The sequence below is a fragment of the Carcharhinus amblyrhynchos genome, chromosome 26, assembly GCF_965287045.1.
Source record: "Carcharhinus amblyrhynchos chromosome 26, sCarAmb.v2.hapA, whole genome shotgun sequence".
Classification (NCBI taxonomy): Eukaryota; Metazoa; Chordata; class Chondrichthyes; order Carcharhiniformes; family Carcharhinidae; genus Carcharhinus; species Carcharhinus amblyrhynchos.
Window position 1 is genome coordinate 26,742,417 of NC_137349.1, and position 26,099 is coordinate 26,768,515.

General features: G+C 42.1%; 1 protein-coding gene across 4 annotated transcripts in view; it reads right to left on the minus strand.

The window, feature by feature from the left end:
- Positions 1–26,099, minus strand: part of sppl2 (signal peptide peptidase-like 2) — a 46,657-nt gene that overhangs the window by 10,891 nt on the left and 9,667 nt on the right. For all 4 annotated transcript variants that reach the window (XM_080213097.1, XM_080213094.1, XM_080213096.1 and 1 more), the window contains exons 4-13: positions 25,469–25,558; positions 17,146–17,285; positions 11,492–11,631; positions 10,981–11,077; positions 10,747–10,857; positions 9,049–9,130; positions 4,334–4,408; positions 3,381–3,443; positions 1,228–1,327; positions 708–785 (exon numbers count right to left, since the gene is read on the minus strand). In XM_080213097.1, the coding sequence (XP_080069223.1) occupies positions 708–785; positions 1,228–1,327; positions 3,381–3,443; positions 4,334–4,408; positions 9,049–9,130; positions 10,747–10,857; positions 10,981–11,077; positions 11,492–11,631; positions 17,146–17,285; positions 25,469–25,558 (976 nt within the window). The remainder of the gene's footprint in view (positions 1–707; positions 786–1,227; positions 1,328–3,380; positions 3,444–4,333; positions 4,409–9,048; positions 9,131–10,746; positions 10,858–10,980; positions 11,078–11,491; positions 11,632–17,145; positions 17,286–25,468; positions 25,559–26,099) is intronic.

A 26,099-nucleotide genomic window follows, 5' to 3' on the forward strand; every position in this document is an offset into this window, starting at 1 on the left:
GATGGTTGATGGAGAGGGGGTAATCAAGTAGGCTGCTTTGTCCTGGACGGTATGAAGTTTCTTGAGTATTGTCGGAGCTGCACTTATCCAGACAAGTGGTAAGCATTCCAACACTGTCCTGACTTGTGCCATGTAAATGGTGGACAGGTTTTTGGGAGTCAGGAGGCTGTGCAGAATTCCAAGCCTCTAATCTGCCCTCATAGCCATTATATTTATATGATCAGTCCAGTTAAGTTTCTAGTCAATAGTAACCTCGGGTTGCTTGCTGATAGTGGGGGAATTTAGCAATTAAAATTGAATGAAATGGAGAGATGGTTAGATTATCTCTTGTTGGAGATGGCCACTTCTCGGCAATTGTGTACCGTGATTGCAACTTGTCATTTATCAGCTCAAGCCTTAAAGTTCTCCACGTCTTGGGACAAATGGACAAGGACTGCTTCAGTATCGGAGGACCTACAACTGGTAATAAACATTGTTCAATAACAATAGTGCATCGGGGCTTCCACTTGTAGAAACATCAAATCTTACAGCACAGAAAGCAGCCATTTAGCTCATCATTAGCGTCGACTCTGAAATAAAGAATTGATCCCATTCCCCAGCTCTTTCCCCACAGTCAGATTTCTCATTTCAAAGTTTGATATTTACCGGTGAAGTTCCTGCTCCACCGATGTGTTTTGTTGCCATGTCAAATAAAATGTGGCACTTACCAATCGTGCAAGCCACAAAGTAGATTCTTGAGGTCTGCACCTGAATGTCAAACCTGTGACAGTATGCTACCAACATTCCTGAAAGGAAGACAAAGATGGAAAGTCTTACTGTACTCACATTGTTTAAGGAAGGGAGAAGAGGAAACTACAATTTAGGATGATAATCAAAGAAACTTTCAGTATGAAGACCCTACACATTACGCTTTTCCACAAGTGGTTGGGAAACAGTATTTTTTAGTTCAAATCAAACTGATAAGCATAAAATTATATAAGTACCATGAGGGACCATCATCCTTTTGGATGTGAGGCCCTGCAAAGACTTATATTGTTACTGCATGTAGCCAGGAGAATATGTATGAGATGGTGCCCTATTCCAAAGGACAACCACTTTGCAGCAAATCCAAAATTTACAAAAAAGATATTCAAACAATTTCCTGTAAATTTATTAATCAACTATTTGAGAACAAACATTTCCAGGGTTAAGGACTAAAGCAGATTACAATTGAGAGAATTTGTTCACCTGGTATTAAGACATCACCAAAGCCAAGGAGGGAGAATGGCCTGTCACAAAGTGCCAGAGGGGAAGAATTCAACCGGGGCACCTTTAGTACCATTGGGAGCTGAGGACAAGAGGAAAAGTCTCATCAGGATTGCAAATGTTTTATTCAACTGAAGCATAGGGGAAACTTTGATCTGCTTTGAATATCCTTTGCCACATAACAAGTCTAACATATTTGATTACATTTTCAAGGACTCAAGTTAATTCATTCCATTACAGAATTGAAATATAGATTAATTCATTGTGCACATTAGTACCTGGTTGGACTAACAGATTTAGAGTGATTCTAAATAGTTATAGAAAAATCCTGCTAAGTGTGAACATCCAAATGGCAAATGAGAGCCACTTTTATCTACCCATTTCCACAAAACGTCAACTTATGGAGGAATTTGCCTTAGGATAAATATGCTTGAGGAACTTAAATGGCACTTAATGGTTGAAAGTATGAAACACATTCAGCCTAAGATCATACTCAAAATTAGTAAACTGTAAAATTGTTTGTAACTAGCTCGTTTACTCAATCAGAATACCGAAACTCATTGTGAAACATGTTCAGCTACCAACTTGCCGAACATTTATCCAGTGAGCCATTTGGATCAGGAAAATCTCAACTTTGGTGTTGGAATCACATGACCATGCAACCATTGTTGGTTGTTGTAAAAGCCTATCTGATCCACTAATGTCTCTTGGGAAAGGGAATTTACTGTCCTTACCTGGTCTAGCTTAGCCTATATGTATACAAGCAGCAATGTGGTTGACTCTTAAAATGGCCTAGAAAGCCACTCAGTGCAAGGGATATTAGGGGTGGGTAATAAACGCTGGTCCAGCCAGCAATGCCCACATACCATGAATAAATTTTTTCAAAAGTTAGCTGCCTTAGTCAGGGCAGCAGTTGATCTTAGCCCTCCTGAGTTACAGAGCAGGTCATGATGTCCGAACCTGCTTTGCAATGACTTCCTGTTGGATATGTGAGAGAACAGTAAACAAAATAGGATAAAATAGGATGAGGTTCAACTTTGATTTCTTGTGCAATCCAGATAGCTGGCCAACATGCACTCCCAGGTTCATACATAAATAATCACAATCTGGGTGAGCAACCAGAGGGTGGTACCCACAAAACCAAACGCATTAAGGAGTCAGAGGAGGAGAACAGTGCTGGGAAAACTGAAGAACCAAAAAGGATAAAAGTACTGCCAAAATTATATTAGGGTGAACTTCACATTCCAGAGATGAGGTTATTATATCAGAGAAGGTTGCCAGAACTTGCAGTAGTGCAATGGCTGTTCACAGTGTTAGTACTGGATATTAAAAGAAAGAGCAAGAGTCCGAATTGATCAAATATGCCAGATTAATTTTCTCCTTTGTCCTGTCCTCCAATCTGGCAGGCACAGAATCAAACAGAAATCTATTTGAGGCAATATAACATTCAAATCCTGCTTGATGGGGTCCCATATGTAACAAAATGGCAACCTAGACCTTCTATGTGGAAACTGCCTATCTAATCTATCAGGCAGAATTCCAGTGTAGCCCAGGAATGCCTCCAAACTGTAGCTGGGATGCAACCGGAAAAGTGCCTGTGGGGAACTGATGTGCTTCAATATTGAAACTCAGTTCCACCTCAGGCTCCAGTGCCTTCGTCAAAAAGGAGAGGAATTTCTGGGCCTCAATCTACAAGTGGATCGAATGCTACACAGATTTAATACTTGAACCATAAGAATAAAAGATTATGGCAGCAAAATACAGGAGCCAAGAGGCAAAAGCATCAATAGGAGGACGGAGGGAGGATCCCAAAAGCAGGAACCCCCACCACATCAGATTCTCAGCTCTAACTGAGGCTCAACAACTTGCCTCAACAATGTATCCAGCATTCCAGAGATACTGCAAAGCTGTTCTGAGGTGGAAAAAGCAACGGACACAAATCAGGAAGGAAAGAAGGGAAAACATAAGAGTTTTAGAGGAGCTGGTCAAGCAGGCACATTAAAACAGGTTATAGGGCTACCAAAAAGAAGAGAGAATGGAACAAAAGAAAATGAAAACAGAGAATTTTCATAACGTGCTGATGGAGCCACTACAGATTTTAACACCAACATTCGAAGATCCCTTTTCAGCTGTACCTTTTCATGAGTGGAAAAATCAGAAGGACCAGCAGCTACTTCCACCATGATGCTCTCCCCACTCTGAAACACACAGAAACTCATCATTCTTAAGAAACACAGCTTCACTTCAAAAAAAGATTTCAATATCCTTTAGAGCTAACAATGAGGTGGAGAAAGCACAATGAGGAAATAATACTTCTCATTCCATTCCCAACAAGTTACAAGCACCTACTTCACCCAGAACTACCTCACTCATGATTTAATACTGTTAAGCTGTTTTATTCCTCTTCTTTTTACACAGGATTTTTCTAATCATTTGCTCCAAGTCTCTCTTAGTGCAGGATGCTTTTAACTGGTGGCTACTAGGATTCAAACATATTCCACAAGTTCAACAAATTGGTGTTGGCATTATTTTCAAAATGTTTTTCTTCATATTTCTCAATCAGATGGATTAAGGTGGAGTGGTGAGTTGGCTGCATTTTAAAAGGCGCGAAAGCTACCAAGCGTTTCTGACCTCAGGAGTACCGGAGAAATGGCTTGGCTGACAAACAGAACGGACTGATTGCTGCAAACATCACATGTAATTGTCAACTAAGACTCCGTGGCCTGCTGGTTACTGAGCAAAATTGCTTGAACTCATTCCACGCACAATTCTTACAGCTAGCTGACAGAGGAGGCTGGATTGCATCCTATATGGGAGAGGTAGGAAGCCAGGGTTTCATCAACCGCAACATCCAATCAATTAGCAATTGGCTCCATTACATTATACTTTAAAAAGTTGGTGACCTCAACATTTGGCCCCTGAACATCACTCACTAATATTGATCAATTGTGTTTACATTACTATAAATGGATCAGAGAGAAGATCTCAGATCATAAAACTAAACAGCAATAACTTTGCACCGTCATTTATTTTGGCAAATCAAAGATTAAGGATTCCACGGGCAATATGAAGTTGGGTTTCAGCTTACCCGAGTAAGGAACGGTGTAATGAAGACAAAGAAAATATCATAAACAAAAAGAACCATCAGCAGTAACGTGCAGGCCTGGAACAAAGAGACAGCATCATTAGAATTTAAACATGGTTAAAGCCCAAGTTAAATATAAACATTAGAATCATATAATCCTTACAGTACAGGAGGCGGCCATTTGGCCCATCAGGCCTGCACCAACAGTAATCCCATCCAGGCCCTAATACCCTAACCCTGTATATTTACCCTGATAATCCCTCTGATACAAAGGGGCAATTTAGCACGGCCAATCAACCTAACCCGCACATCTTTGGACTGTGAGAGGAAACCCACGCAGACATAGGGAGAATGTGCAAACTCCAGACTCGAGGCTGGAATTGAACCAGGGTCCCTTGCTCTGTGAGGTAGCAGTGCTAACTACTGTGCCATGGTGCCACCCTAGAGTCTGCAAACTAAAAAGGTTAAATATAAGAACCACAGAATTTACGAATGGTTAATAATGTAACCTTCTCAATTAGTCCAACAACCAGCACAAAATCAAGATCCCGCAAGTAGCTATGTGGTGAAACTATTGAGTCAGTATGAAACAATTTGATTAAACAATAACTTTCTCTTTCCTTTATTGGTCACACTGACCGTAATAGGCTACAGTTTCTTGTGTATTGACTCCCTGCTGGTTAACAGCTCCCCACATGCTTGACTCATTGCTGGGTAACAGTTCTCCACACATTGACTACCTGTTGGTACACGTAACTAAATGTTTGACAGCTTCTGATTTCTTGCATGTCCTTTTAGAAGCTGGCAACTTAAAGAGAACAACAATTTTGCCTGACTTCATCGCCCAGCATTTACGCCAATGCAATTTACAGCAGAGGTCACTTGATAGTTTCTCTCTCCACGGATGCTGTCAGTCTTCAGCATTTGCTGTTTTTATTTCAGAATTTCAGCACCTGCAGTGTTTCATTTTTATGTCACTAGATAGCTGGAACCCCCTAATTTTCACCCTCACTACACTTGAACCACTTTACCTTTGGCATCACTAGGAAGCTTACTAAGGAATAATCTAGATGCTTCTGCTGTTGACATAAAATTTTTAAATTACTGATTAACTATTCACATAAATTTCTGGGAAATTACACAGCAAACAAATGTGATTTCTAAAGCAGATTGGACAGTGGTCGGATCCTTTTGCCAATAATTTCTTGGATAATCTGCAGTACTTTAGAATTAATTCACAAACATGACAAAATGTTACACGAGTACAAAAGGTTATTTGATCCATAATACATGCTTCCACATGCCAAAGTTTTAATAATAAACCAGCAACAGCAAAAACTGATGTACACATCAGCCGAGAAGTTAATTATTTTTGGCAACCCAGAAAGAATACAACAGCAGTGGATAAAAAGGCACAGAGCAGGTTTATTAGGATATCATTGGGAATGAAGGCTTCAATTATGAATAGGCTTCAGGTGTTAAGAACCTTTTCACTCAAGTGGTGAAAGCTAACAAGTGACTTGACAGAGATGTTTAAGATTAAGAACTGTTAGAAGGTACAGATTCACAGATTGTTTCCATTTTATATGGGGACATTAATGAAAGGGCACATTAAAAATGGCAACAGAAAGAATTAAAGAGGTTGGGAATAAAATTATTTGACACTAACTGTTGCTGAAGCAGGTTCCAGAAATTATTTTAAATAGCAGTTTTGAAAAAGAAAAAAGCAATCAGGACAACGGGATTCAACTCTATGGCAAGTGTGAAGAAAACCCCTGTGCAGACTTAACAGACTGAATGGCCTGTTCCCACGCTGGAACATTTCTAATTCTTTATTGATTGCACTGAAGGTATGAAATGGATATGTTAGTGGTTGATCTAATTGCATAAATCAGATTCTGAACAATTTAAGATAATATACAGTACTCTCAGGACTAGATTACAATTCCAAAATATTCAGACTCATCATTAAAATATTCCACTAACTGACATTCTATGACTATTTTTGTGAATAGTTATTGCTGAGCTACTTGCTGCAGTTTTGCAATAGCCAGTTTCAGCAGTCTCTCTTGCAGCCAATGGATTAAGTAGCCAGTAGCAAAAGACATGTGAAATCGGACTCTTTTAAAAAAAACCCAGCATCTCATTTTTGTGCAAGAAACATGAAATGATCCAGCAATAAAAAACATTTACTTGTGATTTTTAAAAATCTGTTCATGTGATGTGTGATGTTGCTGGCTGGGCCAGCATTTGTTGCCCAATCCAGAGAGCAGTTAAGAATCAATCAAATTGCTGTGGCTCTGGAGTCCCAGGCAGGCCAGGCCAAGAAGCATGACAGATTTTCTTTCCTGAAGAACATTAGTGAACCAGATGGATTTTTACAACAATCAACAGTAGTTTCTGTTCATCATTAGACTTTAAATTCAACAGTATTATTGATTTCAAATTTCACCATCCATGGTGGGATTTGAACCCTGGTCCACAGAGCATTATCCTGGATCTCTGGACTCGTCCAACAATAATAACACTACGCCACTGCCTCCCCAATTTCAACAAATGAAACATAACTACTTTAAAACATGGCACTTCCAACGCTGATTAAATCAAAGCCAGGAACCAGCAACTGATCCAACATGTCCGAATGTCAAACAACAAATATGTTTCTGAGGTTTCTCAAGTAATCAAGCGAGGAACACACAGCCTGTTGCTGCTCCTTCTACTGTAGCAGAACAAAATCGCTCAGCAGAATGAGTAAGCAATGGAATTACATTCTATCAGATCCTTCCAGTTAACAAAATTCACAGTGTGGCATGACATTGGATTATACAATAAAGGGCTGGATGGCCTACTCCTGCTCCTATTTCTTATGTTCTTATGTTCTTCACCATGCCTGATCTCTGCCCAGGCTAGCACTAAAGGTGACAGATGATCTGGCATTCTTACTTGTAAGGAGGCAAAAACAATGATCATAACCCAGTTTTTGCGCATTACTGTCCTTGTTATACACTCTTTTGTATATGTGACAACAGACTGCTCTAAGATAGGTCCACCCTTGCCAGTAGAACTGAGGTATACCAACCATGCCACCCTAAGGTTTTGGATCTCTGCATAAACATTGGCCTCTGATACATGTGAACCCTGACCTTCAATGTTAACAGGACAGCTCAATCTATAAATTGCAGTTAGCACCACCTAGCAGTTTAAATGGAAATTACTACACGTGTCAGGCTTTGGATAGATGTAAACTGATTTCTGGTTCTAATCAAAGCACATCAGCCAGAAACATTACTCTCTTTGTCTCTTGATAGATACATTTTTGTTTTTTACTGCTGGTTCACACTAAAGCAAGTGTTTCAGAAGCATTTCCGAAAGTATGATTGTAATTATGGAGTCACAATGGTTAACACAAGGTGCAGTGAGTAATTAAGAAAGCAAATGGTATGTCAGCATTTACTGTAATAGGACTGACATGTAAGAACTAAAGAAGTATTACTGCAATTGTACAGGGTCTTGATGAGACCACACCTGGGATGACGTAGTGTTTTGGTCTCCTTACCTAGGAAAGGATATGCCGCCTTTGAAGGAGTGCCATGGAGGTTCACTACTGATTCCTGGGATAAGAGGATTGTCTAACAAGGACTGGTTAAGTAAACTGGTCATATACTCTCTGGAGTTTCAAAGAATGAGAGGTGATCACATTGAAACATATAAAATTGTACAAAAATGAGCTGGAGAGGATAGATGTTAGGAGAATGTATCTCCTGATGGGAAAGTCTATAAATAGGGATCAGTCTCAGAATAAAGGGTCCATCATTTAGGATTGAGATGGGGAGAAAGTTCTTCACTCCAAAGATTGGGAACCTTTGGAATTCTCTATCGCAGAGAGCAGTGGACGCACTGTCATTAAGAATATTCAAGACAAAAATCGATTTATGGAAGATGACCAGGCAAAGGGGATAGTGGGGAAAGCCATAATTGAAGGGAAGACATGCCACAATTTCACTGAATGTCACAGCAGAGGCTAAATGGGTTACTCTTCCTATTTCTTTTGTCCTTATGAAGTATAGGAGCTGTTGCTATTCTCCACATTCTTACAACCAGAATATCAGATGCAGCATTTATCGCGAGGGAGATGCAGGAGCATCTAACAGATTGTTCATAGTCTGAATACGGCCAATGAATGCTTTCCACCTGGCTCCTGCTACTTCTCCAATTAATGGTACAAGTTAGTTTCAGCTCGCAGTGAAACTATCCTTCATGGAAATCAGCTCTGCTCACTAATATAAGAGACGCTGTACAGATAAGTAGCTTCATCCTGTGAAACCTTCTCGATTTGCCGGACTTGAAAAAACTGAAGCGTCTCACTACCTCAGCACTAAAATGGCTCACAGATCATGCTCTACCATTTTTATGCAACACAGAAGATTTGGAGGAGGAAAAGGAAATGAATGCGTAATTGGTGAACGTGCACCTGCAGTGGATAATGGTCCTTACATATTTGAAACATAAAATGCACGAGGAAATATCAATTTTTCACGTGATGGCTAACTTCACCTGAAAGGAGTTGGAATATCTACTATGAGCACTCAGTCGCTCCACATATTAGTCACTGCGTCATGTTTGGATCAGCTGATAGAAAGGATAGTGAGCTTTTAAAATATTCTTTGCAGTCATTACATCATAACAGCTAATATTCCCAAGAAATTGAGGCACAGTACCTTAAAAGTTGGTAGTCTGATTGTTTTCAACATGTAAAGACAAAAGGCAATTCCCAGAGTGTCTTGCAAGACCCAGGCCCACCTATGAATGAGAATCCATTCAGTGTCTCAAGCTCAAGGTCCATACAGTAATTTATTGCACATACCAGCACAAACTTGATGTTATGCAATATTGCTATACACTGATTCATCAGTGCAAACCAACCTTGGTCCCTAAGCCACTTACTTGAGAAGTCCATTTAAAAAAAAACGTTGCAAACTCAAGTAATTTTAAAAGCAGCCACTTATAATGACTCAAGACTTTTACATATCAAACTATGAGAAAACCAAGTGCACGCTTTTACAACACAATACAAATAGAAATGTAGAATGGATGCAATGTGAACATTTACTGAATAAATTAATGGTAATAATTTATGATATTATCATGAGGCATTTCCCCTTTATTTTCGAAAACATAACTTTTGGAACAACTGGAAATTTTGCAGTTTAAGCTGAGAACAAACTGTTTAAAAGTGCAAGGCTACATTTCCAAACTGAAGACTATAAAACGAATCACCCTCAGGGAGTGTGGAGAGAGAGAGAGAGAGGGATTCCCTGTAACCCAGAAACCCTATCAAACCTCAATACTGTTAAAGAATCAATAATGCAAAGTACTAGATATTGAAACAATGGCTGTCACAGGAAGACACACCCAAATTATTTTGGAAATACACAAGGCTGCCCAGCCACTTTAGAGAGATTGAAAGTGACGCAAGTGGGTAAAGTCTTCAGCAAAGAAAACAGGCTGAAGGCTGCTTTTTTCCTCTCTCTTTTGGAGGACACTTCTGTATTAGAAACCTACCCAGTGAATTGAAATTGCATATTAAAGCAACATCTTCTGCACCAGACCACACCCAAGTAACCAGCTAACCTAAATTGGCTACGGCGTTTAAAGCGTACACCTCAAAGGATACTTAAGCATATACTCTTCTATCGTCTTTAAAATTAGACTCTTAACTCCCCTTATTTCTGATTCTCTGTGTGCATGTGGGCACCCAAGTGACTGCACTAGGGCCAAATGCTTGACATCACATTATTGTGTTTCTTGGACTTGGTGGTTAATGAATGTTCTCTTTCTTTGGCTCATGAAAACCTTGTTTGATTGGCTCTTTATTGTTTAACAGTTTAAATAGTTAAATGCACTCTGATCTCAACTTCAAGTTGTAAAAAACTAAAAACGGTAAATGTGGGAATCTGAAAATGAAAGTGAAGGGGAAACACCTACATTATATACAGGAATAGAGTAACTGATTTTATCATAGCTTAAAAATTCAACAGCATTTAAATAGGAGCAGAATGTTTAGGAGGAAAAGGAAAGGAGTATACAGAGAGAAGAAGCAATCATCTGCAGCATGTTCCAAAGAAAATGAGAAGATGGTAGGATGATAGTGATGAAATTTATTTAAGACATGGGAGGAAGCCTTATCTTAAAACATTAAGAGAAATGAGGGAGACAATGATTGTGAGAAAAACTGAATCAGTTGATGGAGCAATAACTCAAGTGAAAAGCCAGTGGTAAGGCTATTAGAAAACAGCACGATTATCAGTCCAAAGTGCACTGTCAGCAACGGATACAATATGTGAAAAAGGAAGCACATAAAAATCGTAAAATAAACAACCAGGTGATGTTGTTATAACGTAAGTAATGTTACTTACTTGTCTTCATTTCTGAATACTGCCCACACACAACTGACAGAGACACAAAACATGCCCAGAACCAACATCCGTACTTGGGGACGTTTGTGACTACATGGTAGGTCTGGAATCCTGAACAGTAGAATAAAGAAGTCAGGTTAACATCAGGTAATGGGCAAGGGGAAAATTCTAAATTCAGGGTTGTTGCAAATTGATATTAAAAACTGAATTTAAAAAGAACATATTTTAAGTTACCTGCATTCACAGAAAGGAATCCTCCCTACAAACGGGGACAAGCAGCTGTAAAGTCCAATGGAGGAGGCAAGGCAGAAAATGCCTATGATTACGTACACTGGTTTTGAAACAAGGAAGAAACATAGAAAAGTCACTTATCTCATGTGATATTTTAATATTTGAAAGTGCCACAGTAATGACTAAATCTGTCCCCTCAAATACTGCACTTGGAACCAAGCAGCCAATTTCAACCACAAAATTCCATGTCATCTGTTTTAGAGGATTTTCTTTTTGAATGGTAGTGTTAACACAAGCAGAACCTGTGAATTTCTTGCAATGTTTAACAAGCTTACACTCAGCATGCCAGAAAACAAGTTCCACCACAGGAATAGATATAACTTATTGTTGTTAGAATATTTCAACCATCAATCCACAGTCAGAACCTACTGTGCAAAATGTAACTTCTGGCACCAAACTTGCTGCCGTTTAGCCCACTCCCAGATACTCAGGAATTCAGGAACCCATTACATACCTAGCTGATGATAGAAGTAGTAAAGGAGCACCAGCATCGAGCAACACATAACCACAAAAATACAGATCATGATTGGTGTAACATCGACAGTTTCATCATCCTGTTTGTCTGCCCCGTCGTGCTTGTGCTTCATGTAACGCCTTAAACAGGAACAGAAAACATTAAAATTGTCATCATATTTCACTGAGTGAAAAAGTAACTAGCTAGATGCATATAAGAACATAAGAAATAGGAGCAGGAGTAGGCCATCTAGCCCTTCGAACCTGCCCCGCCATTCAATAAGATCATGGCTGATCTGAAGTGAATCAGTTCCGCTTTCTCCCCATAACCCTTAATTCCCTTGTCTATCAGAAATCTATCTACTCGTGACTTAAATATATTCAAAGAGGTAGCCTCCACCACTTCAAAGGGCAGAGAATTCCAGAGATTCACCACCCTTTGAGTGAAGAAGTTCCTCCTCAACCCGTTCTAAACTGCACCCCCCCTATTTTGAGGCTGTGCCCTCTAGTTCTGCTATCAAAGAACAAAGAACAACCCAGCACGGGAAACAGGCCCTTCGGCCCAACGAGCCCGCGCCGCCGCATCACCCTACACCTATTCTACCCTGCGTATCTACAAATAGAACCCCTGACTTAGCCAGGTTCAGGGGAGAATAGTGTCAATTTGGTAAAACCAATCAGCCTAAGAGCACATCTTTGGGGTGTGGGAGGAAACCGGAGCGCCCGGAGGAAACCCACGCAACCACAGGGAGAATGCACAAACTCCCACAGACACAGGCCTAAATCCATGTATCTGCACAGCTAGCAGTGCTAGTCACCGAGCTGTTGCGGCGCCCGTCTACCGGTCCAGGATCAAGCACACACACCGACACGAAGTACTAGGCCACTCCCGGAACCTCCAGGAGCAGCCCACGCACGACCCACTGTGTGCATGCCCCTCGTTTGACAACGAGGTGGACCTCCACCTGCGGAGTGAAAAGACAAAAACGTTAATCACAAGCCTGCCTTTCCGGTGTCTCCCGAGGTTCTAACCCTTATTCAATAACCCCTACCATAACCCTCCATCCTCGTTTCACTCATGTGCCTATCTAACTGAACCTTAAACGAGTCCAACGTTCCCGCCTCCACCACCCCACTCGGTAGCGCGTTCCATACCCCCACTACTCTCTGCGTAAAGAACCTTCCTCTCATATCCAAATTATACCTCTCCCCCCTCACCCTTAAATCATGTCCTCTTGTATTCGTAACCAATCTAGGGAGCAATCTCTCACTATTGACCCTGTCTATTCCCTTCAGTATCTTATATACCTCTATCATGTCACCCCTCAATCTCCGTCTTTCCAAAGAGAACAGTCCCAGTTTCTCCAACCTTTCCTCGTAACCCAACCCCTCCATGCCAGGCAACATCCTGGTAAACCTCCTCTGCACCCTTTCCAGAGCCTCCACGTCCTTCCGGTAGTAAGGTGACCAGAACTGGACGCAGTACTCCAAATGCGGTCTAACCAACGTTCTATACAACTGAAGCATTAGACGGTAGCTTTTAAACTCTATACCTCTTCCTATAAAGGCTAGCATTCCATAAGCCTTCCTGACAACATTCTCCACTTGTGTCACAACCTTCATGGATTTGTGAACCTGCACTCCCAGGTCCCTCTGTGTTTCTATACTCCTAATTTGTCTACCTTTAATCACATAGCTCCTCTCTACATTATTCCTTCCAAAATGCATCACCTCGCATTTGTCCTTTCTAAGCAGGAAGAATCTCTCTACCTCTACCCTATCTAGCCCCTTCATTATCTCTTAAGTCTCTGTGAGATCCCCCCTCAGCCTTCTAAACTCTGAGTACAGACCCAGTCTATTCAATCTTTCTTCATAAGCTAACCCCCTCATCTCCGGTATCAGCCTGGTGAACATTCTCTGTACTCCCTCCAAGGCTAATATATCTTTTCACAAATAAGGGGACCAAAATTGCACACAGTACTCCAGTTGCGGCCTCACCAGTGCCCTGTACAGTTGCAGCAAGACCTCCCTACTTTTATATTCTATCCCCCTTGCTATAAAGGCCAACATTCCATTCACCTTCTTGATCACCTGCTGCACCTGCAGATTGGGTTTTTGCGATTCGTGCACAAGGACCCCCACGTCCCTCTGCACTGTAGCATGCTGCAGCTTTTCACCCTTTAAATAATAATCCCTCCGACTATTATTTCTACCAAAGTGGATAACCTCACATTTGCTAATGTTATACTCCATCTGCCAGGTCCTCGCCCACTCTCTCAGCCTATCCAGATCTCTCTGCAGACTTTCCACGCCCTCTACGCAATTTGCTTTTCCACTCAACTTCGCGTCATAAGCAAATTTTGTTACCCTACACTCAGCCCCCTCCTCCAGATCATCTATGTAAATGGTAAACAGTTGAGGCCCCAGCACTGATCCTTGCAGCACTCCACTAGTCACCAACTGCCAATCAGAAAAGCACCCATTGATTCCAACTCTCTGCTTCCTGTTAGATAACCAATCCTCAATCCATGCTAACACCTTACCCCCAACTCCGTGCACCCTAACCTTTTGCAACAACCTTTTATGATGCACCTTATCGAACGCCTTCTGGAAATCTAAAAACACCACATCCACCGGTTCCCCTCTGTCTACCGCACTAGTCACATCTTCATAGAAATCCAATAAACTTGTTAAACATGACTTCCCCTTCATGAATCTGTGCAGCGTCTGCTTGATCAAACCGTTCTTTTCTAGGTGTCTTGCTACTTCTTCTTTGACGATGGCTTCTAGCATTTTTCCAACTACGGACGTTAAGCTAACTGGCCTATAATTCCCAGCCTTTTGTCTGCTACCTTTTTTAAACAGCGGCATAACATTAGCTGTTTTCCAGTCTTCCGACACTGCCCCAGAGTCCAGCAAATTTTGATAAATAATTACTAAGGCATCTGCTATTACTTCTGCCATTTCTTTCTGAGGAGGAACTTCTTCACTCAAAGGGTGGTGAATCTCTGGAATTCTCTGCCCGTTGAAGTGGTGGAGGCTGCCTCGCTAAGTATATTTAAGACGCAGGTAGATAGGTTTTTGATAGGCAAGGGAATTAAGGGTTATGGGGAGAAGGCGGGAAAGTGAACTGAGCCACTTCAGATCAGCCATGATCTTATTGAATGGCGGGGCAGGCTCGAAGGGCTAGACGGCCTACTCCTGCTCCTATTTCTTATGTTCTTATGTTTCAGAACCCTGGGACACATTCCATCCGGTCCCGGGGACTTGTCTACCTTCAGTCCCATTAGTCTATCAAGCACCATCTCTCTAGTGACAGTAATTGCATTAAGGTCCTCATCTCCTACCATCCTTCTATCTTTAATATTCGGCAAGCTATTTGTGTCCTCCTCCTTGAAGACCAACACAAAAAACGTATTTAAAGTCTCAGCCATTTCCTCGTTACCCACCGCTAAATCTCCCCTCTCGTCCTCCAAGGGTCCAACATTCACTCTAGCCAGTCTCCTCTTCTTTATATATTTGTAAAAACTTTTATTATCATTTTTTATATTTAGAGCTAGTTTAGCTTCATACTCTATCTTTCATTTCTTTATCGCTTTCTTAGTCATTCTTTGTGGTTTTTTAAAATCTTTCCCAATTTTCTAATTGCCCACTATTTTTAGCTGCTCTGAACACATTGGCTTTTAATTTAATACTCTCCTTTATTTCCTACAATAACCATGGCTGGTTATCCCTTTTCTTACAGTCCTTCTTTACCATCGGAATATATTTCTGCTGAGTACTGAAAAAGATCTCCTTAAAAATCCTCCACTGTTCCTCAGCTGTCCTGCCAACCAGTCTGCGCCCCCCAATCTACATTAGCCAATTCTGCCCTCATCTTATCATAATCCCCTCTGTTCAAACAGAGGACACAGGTTTGGGACCCTACTTTCTCATCCTCCATCTGCAACAGAAATTCAACCATACTACAATCACTTGTCCCAAGAGGATCCCTCACAAGAAGATCCCTAATTCTACCTGCCTCGTTATACAGTACCAGATCTAAGATAACTCGTTCCCTCGTAGGTTCTGTTACATAGTGTTCAAGGAAACTATCCCGACAGCATTCCAAGAACTCTTCCTCAAGCCCACTGCGTCCGACTTGAGTCAACCAATCAATATGCAGATTAAAATCCCCCATAACTATCACCGTTCTGTTTCTGCACGCATCAATTATTTGCTTGTTTATAGCCCATCCCACCTCAAAGTTATTATTTGGAGGCCTATAGACCACACCCACCAGTGACTTTCTCCCCATACTATTCCTTATCTCCACCCATAACGATTCCACGTTTTGCTCTTTGGAGCCTATATCTTCTCTTACTACCGCCCTGATATTATCCTTTATTAATAGAGCTACCCCACCTCCTTTTTCCTCCTGTCTATCCTTCCTAAATGTCTGATACCCCTGGATATTAAGTTACCAGTCCCAGTCACCCTGCAACCACGTTTCCGTAATGGCCACTAGATCATATCCATTTGTGCTGATTTGCGCCATCAGCTTATTCACTTTGTTTCGAATGCTTCGTGCATTCAGGTAAAGTATCTTTATACCAGCCTTTATCTGGACCTTATTTGTAGAAACGCTACTAACCTCTCTCGTGCCCCCTACTCCTTTAATTAGTGGAACATCCTCAACATTTACCTGCACACGCACCCTCTCCTTTACTTTAGATTTTGTATCTAAAAGCTTTAGATTTTGTATCTAAAAGCTAAAACCCACCCCCCCTCCCTAATTAGTTTAAAGCCCTATCTACAGTCCTAGTTATACGATTTGCCAGGACTCTGGTCCCAGCACGATTCAGACGAAGACCATCCCATCTGAACAGGGCCCATCTGCCCCATAAATTCGAACCCATTCCTCCCACACCAATCCTTGAGCCAGGCATTCACCTCCTTAATTTTATTTACCCTGCGCCAATTTGCATATTTGATACATATTTTTTAATTGATTCATGGGATGTGGGCGTTTGCTGTCCTACCGCTTAATGATTATGAGGAGATGATGATGAGCCATGGCAGTCCATGTCGTGCCAATACACTCACAGTGCTGTCAGGGTGGGAGTTCCAGGATTTTGACCCAGTGACAGTGAAGGAGAATCAGGATGGTATGTGAATTGGAAGGGAACCTAGAGGTGGTGGTGTTCCCATATCTCCAGTGTAGTGCAGTGACTAGAACATGCTTTGACAATTTTGCTTGTGATGTATTCTCAGTACATACTAGTCCTGTTGGACAGAGAATCATACAAGAATTTTGGCTTGCTTCAGAGGTTTCTCCAAAGAATTTGAGATTCAATCAGAGGAGAGTTTATTTCCATTATGGTTGGGTGGAATGAGATGGTATGAACATGATCTCTGCAGCCAATGGTAAAGTAATTTCAGTATATGCATCGGCACTAACCATCCAACTTCAAGGAATTGATCGCAGTGGATTGCAACACTAAATAGCTGAGAGAAAATAGAAACGCAATTGTGCAAATAACATACCAAGTGTTTTTGTTTTGCAAATGTTCTCTGGCAGGTTCAACCCAGATAACAGGGGGAGTATCCACAGCTATCAATCAAATAACCCCCTACAGACTAACTGTTCATTTCCACACTGCAGGAATCACCTACTTTTTCACATCTTTGCTTCCTGCCCAGTAACCACCAATGGCTACTGTCCCGACCGCCATGACGAAGATAACCACCATGTTATAATCCAGGAACGGCTCGTTTGGTGCATACATCGCTACTTTGATCGATTTCCCAAAAGTCTGTGCGGAAATAAATCATTTTATTCAAAAAAAAGTATTCATTTAGTATTACCAGTTGAAAGGTTACACATCAAACATAAAAATGAATTGCTGCAGATGCTGGAATCCAAAACAAAAACAGAAAATGCTGGAAAGTCTCAGCAGGTCTGACAGCATCTGCAGAGAGAGAACAGAAGGACAGTTTCAAGTGGTCATCCAGACTCGAAATGTTAGCTCTACTCTTCACAGATGCCGTCAGGCATGCAGAGATTTTCCAGCATTTTCTGTTTGTGCATACATGCGACATCACTGGCTATAGCAGGATTTAAAGTAGCAACACATGTTAACAGAAGTTGTGCAAAATGAGAAATCTGATTTTTAAAAACTCATTCATGGGATGTGGGTGTCGCTGGCTAGGCCAGTATTTACTGCCAATCCCTAATTGCCCCTGAGAAGGTGGCAGTGAGTTGCCGCCTTGAACTGCTGCAGTTCACGTGTTGCAGGAACACCCATAGTGCTTTAGGAAGGAAGTACCAGATTTTGAGCTAGTAAGGAGCAGTGAAATAGTTCCAAGAAGAATGGTATATAACTTTGAGGGAAACCAGGAGGTAGAGAGTTCCCATGCATCTGCTGCCTACACCCCCACCAACTCCGTTCTTCTAGGTGGTAAAATTCATAAGATAGGAAGGTGCTATTGAAGGAGTCTTGGCGAGTTCCTGCTATACATTATACACACTGACGCCCCTGTGCATCTGTCTAGACAGTCAATGTTGAAGATGGTGAATGGGGTGCCAAATCAAGTGGACTGCCTTGATCTGGATAGCGTCAAGCTTCTGAGTGTGTTGGAACTGCATTCACTCCGGCTAGTTGAGTATTAAACTTCCAATACTATTCTGCTTGCATGTTCTCTGACATAAGAACATAAGAACATAAGAAATAGGAATGATCAGTATCAGGGTGTGTAGGTATTGTGTCATTGGGGGTGTCACATAGAAACATAGAAGATAGGAGCAGGAGGAGGCCATTTGGCCCTTTGAGCCTGCTCCACCATTCACTACGATCATGGCTGATCTTCCAACTCAATAGCCTAATCCTGCTTTTTCCCCATGACCGTCGATCCCATTCGCCCCATGTGCTTTACCCAGCCGTCTCTTGAATAAATTAAATGTTTTGGCAACAACTACTTTCTGTGGTATTTAATTCCAAAGGCTCACCACTCTTTGGGTGAAGAAATGTCTCCTCACCTCCATCCTAAACAGTCTACTTTGAATCCTCAGACTGTGTTCTGGACTCCCTCACCATTGGGAACATCCTTTCTGCAACTACTCTGTCTAGTCCTGTTAGAATTTTATAGGTTTCTATGAGATCCCCCTCATTCATCTGAACTCCAGCCAAAACAATCCTAACCTAGTCATTCACTCCTCATACATCAGTCTCGCCATCCCCAGAATCAGCCTGGTAAACTTTAGCTGCGCTCCCTTGAAACCAAGAACATTGTTCCTCAGAAAAGGAGACCAAAACCACGCATAATATTCTAGGTGTGGCCTCACCAAGGCCATGTATAATTGCAACAACACATCCCTGCTTTGTACTCAAACCTCTGGCAATGAAGGCCAACATGCCATTTGCCTTCTTTACCGCCTGCTGCACCTGCATGCTTACCTTCAGTAACTAGTGGACAAGGATATCCAGGTCCCGATGCACACTCCCCTCTCCCAATTTACACCATTCGGGTAGTAATCTGCCTTTCTGTTTTTGTTTCTGAAATGAATAACCTCACACTTATCCACCTACTGCATCTGCCATTGATTAGCCCACTCACTCAACCTGTCCAAATCATTCTGAAGGATCTCTGCATTCTCGTCACAGTTCACCCTCCCACCCAACTTGGTATCATCTGCAAACTGAGATGTTACATTTTGTTCCCCCATCCAAATCATTAATATGTATTGCGAATAGCTGGGATCCCAGCACTGGTCCTGTGGCACCCCACTAGTTACTGCCTGCCAATATGAAAAGCACCCAGTAATTCCTATTCTTTGTTTCCTCTCTGCCAGCCAATTTTCTATCCATCTCAATACTTCCCCAATCTCATGCATCTTACATGACAATCTCTTGACAAATGCTTTCTGAAAGTCCAAACATACCACATCAACTGGTTCTCTGTTGTCAACTCTACGTCTTCAAAGAAAGCCAACAAACTTATGAAGCATGATTTCCCCTTCATAAATCCATGCTGACTCTGTTTGATCCTGCCATTGCTTTCTAAGTGTTCTGCTATAAAGTCCTTGATAACAGATTTGAGAATTTTCCCCAGTACCGATGTTAAGCTTACTGGTCTATAATTGCGTTTTCTCTCTACTCCCTTTTTGAATATTAGAGTGACAACCTGCAGGGACTGTTCTAAAGTCAACAGAATCCTGGAAAATGACCACCAACGCATCCATTATTTCTAGAGCCACTTTCTTAAGTACTCTGGGATGTAGATGATCAGGCCCCGGGGGATTTATTTGCCTTCAATCCCATCAATTTTCCCAATACCATTTCTCTACTAATATTGATCTCCCTCAATTCTTCCCTCTCATTAAATCTTGCATTCTCCAACATTTCTGGCATTTGATTTGGGTCCTCTTTTGTAAAGGCAGAACCAAAGTATGTATTCAGTTGCTCGGTCATTTCTTTGGCCCCTACTATTCATTCCCCCATTTTTGTCTATAAAGGACCCATATTTGTCTTCACCAACCTCTTTCTTTTCATGTATCTATTCAAACTCTTAGTGTCAGTCTTTATGTTCCCAGCAAGCTTACTTTCATACTGTATTTTCCCCTTCTTAATCAACCCCTTGGTCCTCCTCTGCTGAATTCTGAACAGCTCCCCATCCTCAGGCCTATTATTTTCCTTGGCCAATCTGTATGCTCCTTCCTTAGATTGAATACTTTCTCTAATTTCCTTTGCGAGCAATGATTGGCCATATTACCCATTTTGCTTTTGTGCCAGAGAGAAATAAACAGTTGCTGTAGTTCCCCCATGCATTCCTTGAATGTTTGCCATTGCCTATCCACTGTCATCTCTTCAAATAACTCTCCCCAATCTATCATGGCTAACTCATGCCTCATATCCTCAAAGTTTCCTTTATTAAGATGCAGCACCCTTGTCTCCGAGTCAACTACTTCATTCTGTATCTTGATAAAAAATTTGATCATGTTATGGTCGCTCATCCCCAAGGGGTCTTGTACAGCCAGACTGGCAATGATTCCCTTCTCATTATACAGCACCCAGTCTAAGATGGCCTGCTCTCCAGTTGGTTCCTCCATATACTGGTCAAGAAAACTATCCCGTATACCTCCAGGAATTCTTCCTCTACAACACTGTGGCTAATTTTATTTGTTCAATACATGTGCAATTAAAATCACCCATGATCACTGATATTCCCTTTTCACATGCATCTCTAATTTCATGTTTAATGCCATTCCCAACATCACCACTGCAGTTTGGGGGTCTCATATATGACATCCACTAATGCATTTTGCCCCTTAGTATTTTTCAACTTTACCCACATAGGTGCCATGTTGTCAGAGCCAATATCCTTTTTCACTATTGTGTTAATTTCCTCTTTAACCAGCAGGGCCACTCCACCACCTTTTCCTTTATGCCTGTCCTTCCTAAATACTGAACACCCTGGGACATTCAATTCTCACCCCAGTCACCCCGCAGCCATTTCTCCATAATCCCAATTATATTGTACCCGTTTACATCTACCTGCATGATTAATTCATCCACTTTATTGCAAATGCTCCACTCATTAAGGCACAGCGCCTTTAAGCTTGTCTTTTTAACACTGTTTGCCTTGCTCCCAATATTTTTCTCTATAGCCCTGTTTGAACTTTACCCTTGGTTTTGCGGCCTATCACTTTTCCTATTCCCTTTTCTAACCTTTGTTTTTGTCCTTGCTCCCTCTTTCTCTGACTCCTTACATACGTTCCTATCCCCTGGAATATTAGTTTAAACCCTCCCCAACCACTTTAGCAAACAGTCCTCCTAGGACATCAGTCCCAGTCCTACCCAGATGTAACCCATCCAATTTGTACAAGTCCCACTTCCCACAGAACTGGTCCCAGTGTCCCAGGAATTTGAAACCCTCCCTCGACACCATTTCTTCACATATTATGGAAATGATGCAGTATCCCTTTAAGGGGCTGCTCTTTTAATTTGTCCCTCAATTTATTTGGTTTGGTTTGGTTTAATAAGTTAGTTTGTTTTACCCAATAGAGAATGTGACCCTAATGGGTCCCAGTAGAGTATGTGACCTACCATTTGGGAGTTCCCCTTCAAGTCACGTAGCCAACTTGGAATTAGAGTGACGTTCACTACCACGAGGTTGAAATCCTGGAACTGCCTCCCTAACAGCAGCGTGCATGTACCTACATGGACTGCAATGGTGTGAAAAAAGCAGCTCATCACCAGCTCCTCAAGGGCAATTAAGGATGGGCAATAAATGTTGGCATAGTCAGTGATACCCACATCCTTGAATTTATTATTTTTCATTACCCATATAAACTGATCAAAATGTATTATGGCGTACTTGGTACATCAACCCACTGCATCATAAGATGGCAGCACAGCTCTGAACACACTCCCATTTGACTGCGCTGCCATTAGAAGCTCCCATTGCTGCCTTGATACTGCTACACAACAAAGAAAGAAAAGAAACAGTAACAAGTCATCCACAAACTTGCCTGCATTCAGACAGAGTAGTGCTGTCATATACATTTCATCACCAAGACCATCTCCTTCCTTTAACATTAACATTTCTCACCCATTTTTTCCAAATTCCTCCATGATCTTACCTCTGCCTGTCTGATTTTCTTCAGCTTTACAACTCTCAGAAATCCACGTGTTCTTCCAATTCTGACTCTTGTGTGTCTTTTTCATTGCTCTATCACTGGTGGCCACACCTATTAAGATCATTAGTTGTAGAATTTCTTGCCTTAATCTTTCCACCTCTCCTTGCTCTGCCTCCTTTAACGTGTTCCTTGTAACTTACCACTTCAATCAAGCTTTTAGACATTGGTCCTAATATCAACTTGCAAAGCTTACATCAAATTCAGTAGAGCCTTGCATTCATACAGTACTTTTCATAACTTCGAACATCTCAAAGGGCTTACAACCAATGAAGACCCTTAGAGGATGAGAGGGGGGACTTAATAGTAGGGGATGGGGAAATGGCTGAGGCCTTGAATAACTTTTTTGCTTCGGTCTTCACGGAGGAGGACGTGAATAGTTTGCTGGGTGTTAGCGATGGGAAGATGGTAGGAATGGAGGGCCTGAATGACATTATTGTTACTAGAGAGGCAGTGCTCGAAAGACTGGAGGGACTGATTGTGGACAAGTCTCCAGGACCGGATGGAATGCATCCAAGGGTTCTGAAAGAAATGGCGGAGGTGATAGTGGATGCCTTGATGATTATTTTCCAAACCTCGCTGGATTCCGGGGAAGTGCCGGAAGATTGGAAAATGGCTAATGTTACGCCGTTGTTTAAGAAGGGTAGCAGGCAAAAGGCAGGGAATTATAGGCCGGTTAGTTTAACGTCTGTTGTAGGTAAAATGCTCGAATCCGTGATCAAGGAGAAAATAGCGAGGCATCTTGAGGAGAATTGCTTGATAGAGCAGACGCAGCACGGTTTCGTTAAGGGGAAGTCGTGTCTGAGGAATTTATTGGAGTTCTATGAGGATGTGTCTAGGGCGGTGGATAGAGGAGAGCCGGTAGATGTGGTGTTTCTTGATTTTCAGAAGGCGTTTGATAAGGTGCCGCACAAGAGGCTATTACAGAAGGTTAGGGGGCATGGAGTTGGGGATAGGGTGTTAGCGTGGATAGGGGATTGGCTGTCAAATAGGAGGCAGAGAGTGGGGGTCAATGGGTGCTATTCGGATTGGCGGTTGGTGACTAGTGGAGTGCCCCAGGGATCGGTGCTGGGGCCTCAGCTATTTACCATTTATATAGATGATCTGGAGGTGGGAACCGAGTGTATGGTGTCGAAATTTGCTGATGACACCAAGATTGGTGGAACGGCAAATTGTGCGGAGGGTGTGGAAAGTCTGCAGAAGGATCTAGATAGGCTGGGTGAATGGGCCAGGAACTGGCAAATGGAATTTAATGTTGGCAAGTGTGAAGTTATCCACTTTGGTAGGAAGGACTATTACTTACATGGCGAAAAACTGCAGCATGCGACGGTGCAGAGGGGCCTCAGGGTCCTTGTGCATGAGTCGCAAAAACCCAGCCTGCAGGTGCAGCAGGTGGTCAGGAAGGCAAATGGGATGCTGGCCTTCATAGCGAGGGGGATTGAATATAAAAGTAGGGAGGTCTTGCTGCAACTGTACAGGGCACTGGTGAGGCCACAGCTGGAGTACTGTGTGCAGTTTTGGTCGCCACACTTACGCAAGGATATTTTGGCCTTGGAGGGAGTGCAGAGGAAGTTTACTAGGCTGATACCGGAGTTGAGGGGGTTGAACTATGAGGAGAGGCTGAATAAACTAGGCTTGTACTCGTTAGAGTTTAGAAGAATGAGGGGAGATCTCATTGAGAGATATAAGATGATGAATGGGATGCATAGGATAGAGGTGGAGAGGCTCTTCCCGCTCAGGAAGGACAGTAGGACTAAAGGGCACAGCCTCAAGATAAGGGGGAGCAGTTTAGAACAGAGTTGAGGAGGAACTTCTTCACTCAAAGGGTGGTGGATCTCTGGAATTCTCTGCCCGTTGAAGTGGTGGAGGCTGCCTCGCTAAATATATTTAAGACGCGGGTAGATAGGTTTTTGATAGGCAAGGGGATTAAGGGTTATGGGGAGAAGGCGGGAAAGTGGAACTGAGCCACTTCAGATCAGCCATGATCTTATTGAATGGCGGGGCAGGCTCGATGGTCTACTCCTGCTCCTATTTCTTACGTTCTTACGTTAAGCACTGTCACTGCTGGCAGCAACCAACACACACAGCACAGTTCAACAAACACTAATGTGATAATGATCAGAATTGATAATGTTGATAGAGGGATAAATATTGGCCTGGATAACAGGGATAACCCCCTTCTTTCTCTTCAAAATGGTGACTTAAAACCTTTTGCATCGATCTGAGCAGTCAGATAGGGCCATGGTTTGAAGGCACTCCCTTAATACAGCATTGCATTGTCAGCCTCAAATTCCGTGCTAAAGTCCTGCTGTGAGGCTTAAACCAGAATCATGTTACTCAGGGGCAAGAGTAAACCAACTGAACCGCAGCTGACAACATTCTTCTTAATGTTTCGGGATATTTTACAACATTAAAGGCATCATATAAATGCAAGCTCTTGATGTTGTCAGAAGTCAGCACAGTGGTTACTGTTGCCGCTTCACAGCACTAGGGACTGGGTTTGATTCCCGGCTTGGGAAACTGTCTGTGTGGAGTCTGCACATTCTCTCCATGTCTGCGTGGGTTTCCTCTGGGTGCTCTGGTTTCCTCCCACAGTCCAAAAGACATGCTCTTTGGGTGCACTGGCCATGCTAAATTCTCAGTGTACCTGAACAGGCGCCGGAGTGTGGCAACTGGGAGATTTTCACAGTAACTACGCTGCAGTGTTAATGTAAGCCTACTTGTGACACTAAATAAACAAACTTTAAGACAATTGCTTCCTTTAGCTGCAGAATAGGGCAGGAATAACTGCAACTGATTTGGATGGACAGGAAGGGGACCACAGCCTAATTGCCTCTGGCTGAGGAACAGATAATCAACCAAGTTTCCTGCTCCCTGTCACTGTCCGGAGATTGTTGCTGAAAAGTGAGTGTGTGTGGATATTGAGTGAAGTGAGAAGCAGACTTGACAGCAATGACCTCCTGCAGACTGAATAGACTGCCAATGATGGCTTGAGTTGTAGATGGTGTGAGTTAGTGCCATGGGTAGAGCAGAGTGAAGCAGAAAAAGTAACAATGGAAAAACAACTGAATACATGCAGTATGCCACAGCAGTCTGCTCAATCAGTACAAAATGGCTGCCAATTAATTTCGGTCTGTTTCATGTTGCTCTATGATTTGGTGTCTCAGATTTTAACTGCTTCCTCTTTTCCTTCACTCACTTCTACTGATTTATTTGTGTGAGAATAACATTTGACCCACTCTAATCAGCAGTAAATCTTCCAAAGCACCCCACCCACTAACAGGGACATATGAGAAGCTTTACCTTTGATATATCAAGCATGTCATCATAACTGAGCAGAGCAACTGGGATATCAATCTCCTCATACTGACTCCCATTTCCACCTGGAGGCACCTGCAGAACAGAACAATAACAATCGTACATTAATCAGACATGATAGTAGAAATTGACGCATCTATAATCCTATTGTTTCATTGTGCGTTTATTGAACAGTTTTGAGAAATATAAGAGAAGACAGCAGAATGCCTCAGGCAGTATCTGCACAAACAGTGCATGGCTTTTAACTAGGTCAACATTTCACATAAAATCACTACTAGGCAATGGATAATTGGCAGGATGACAGCGTGTTTATTCCTTTTACTACTGGATTCCTTGTGACGCTGTTCATGAGGCTATTAGGAAAATAACTGGAACTATCTTTAAAGCATTTGGGACTATTAAAAAATAGAGATAGAGAAACTGGTGAATTGGTGCAATGACAATAATCTCTCCCTCAGTGTTGGTAAAACAAAGGAGATTGTCATCGATTTCAGGAAGCGCAGTGGAGGACATGGTCCTGCCTAAATCAACGGGGATGAAGTCAAAATGGTCAAAAGCTTTAAGTTTCTAATTGTCCAGATCACAGGGTTCCACCTCACTGACACTATAGTTAAGA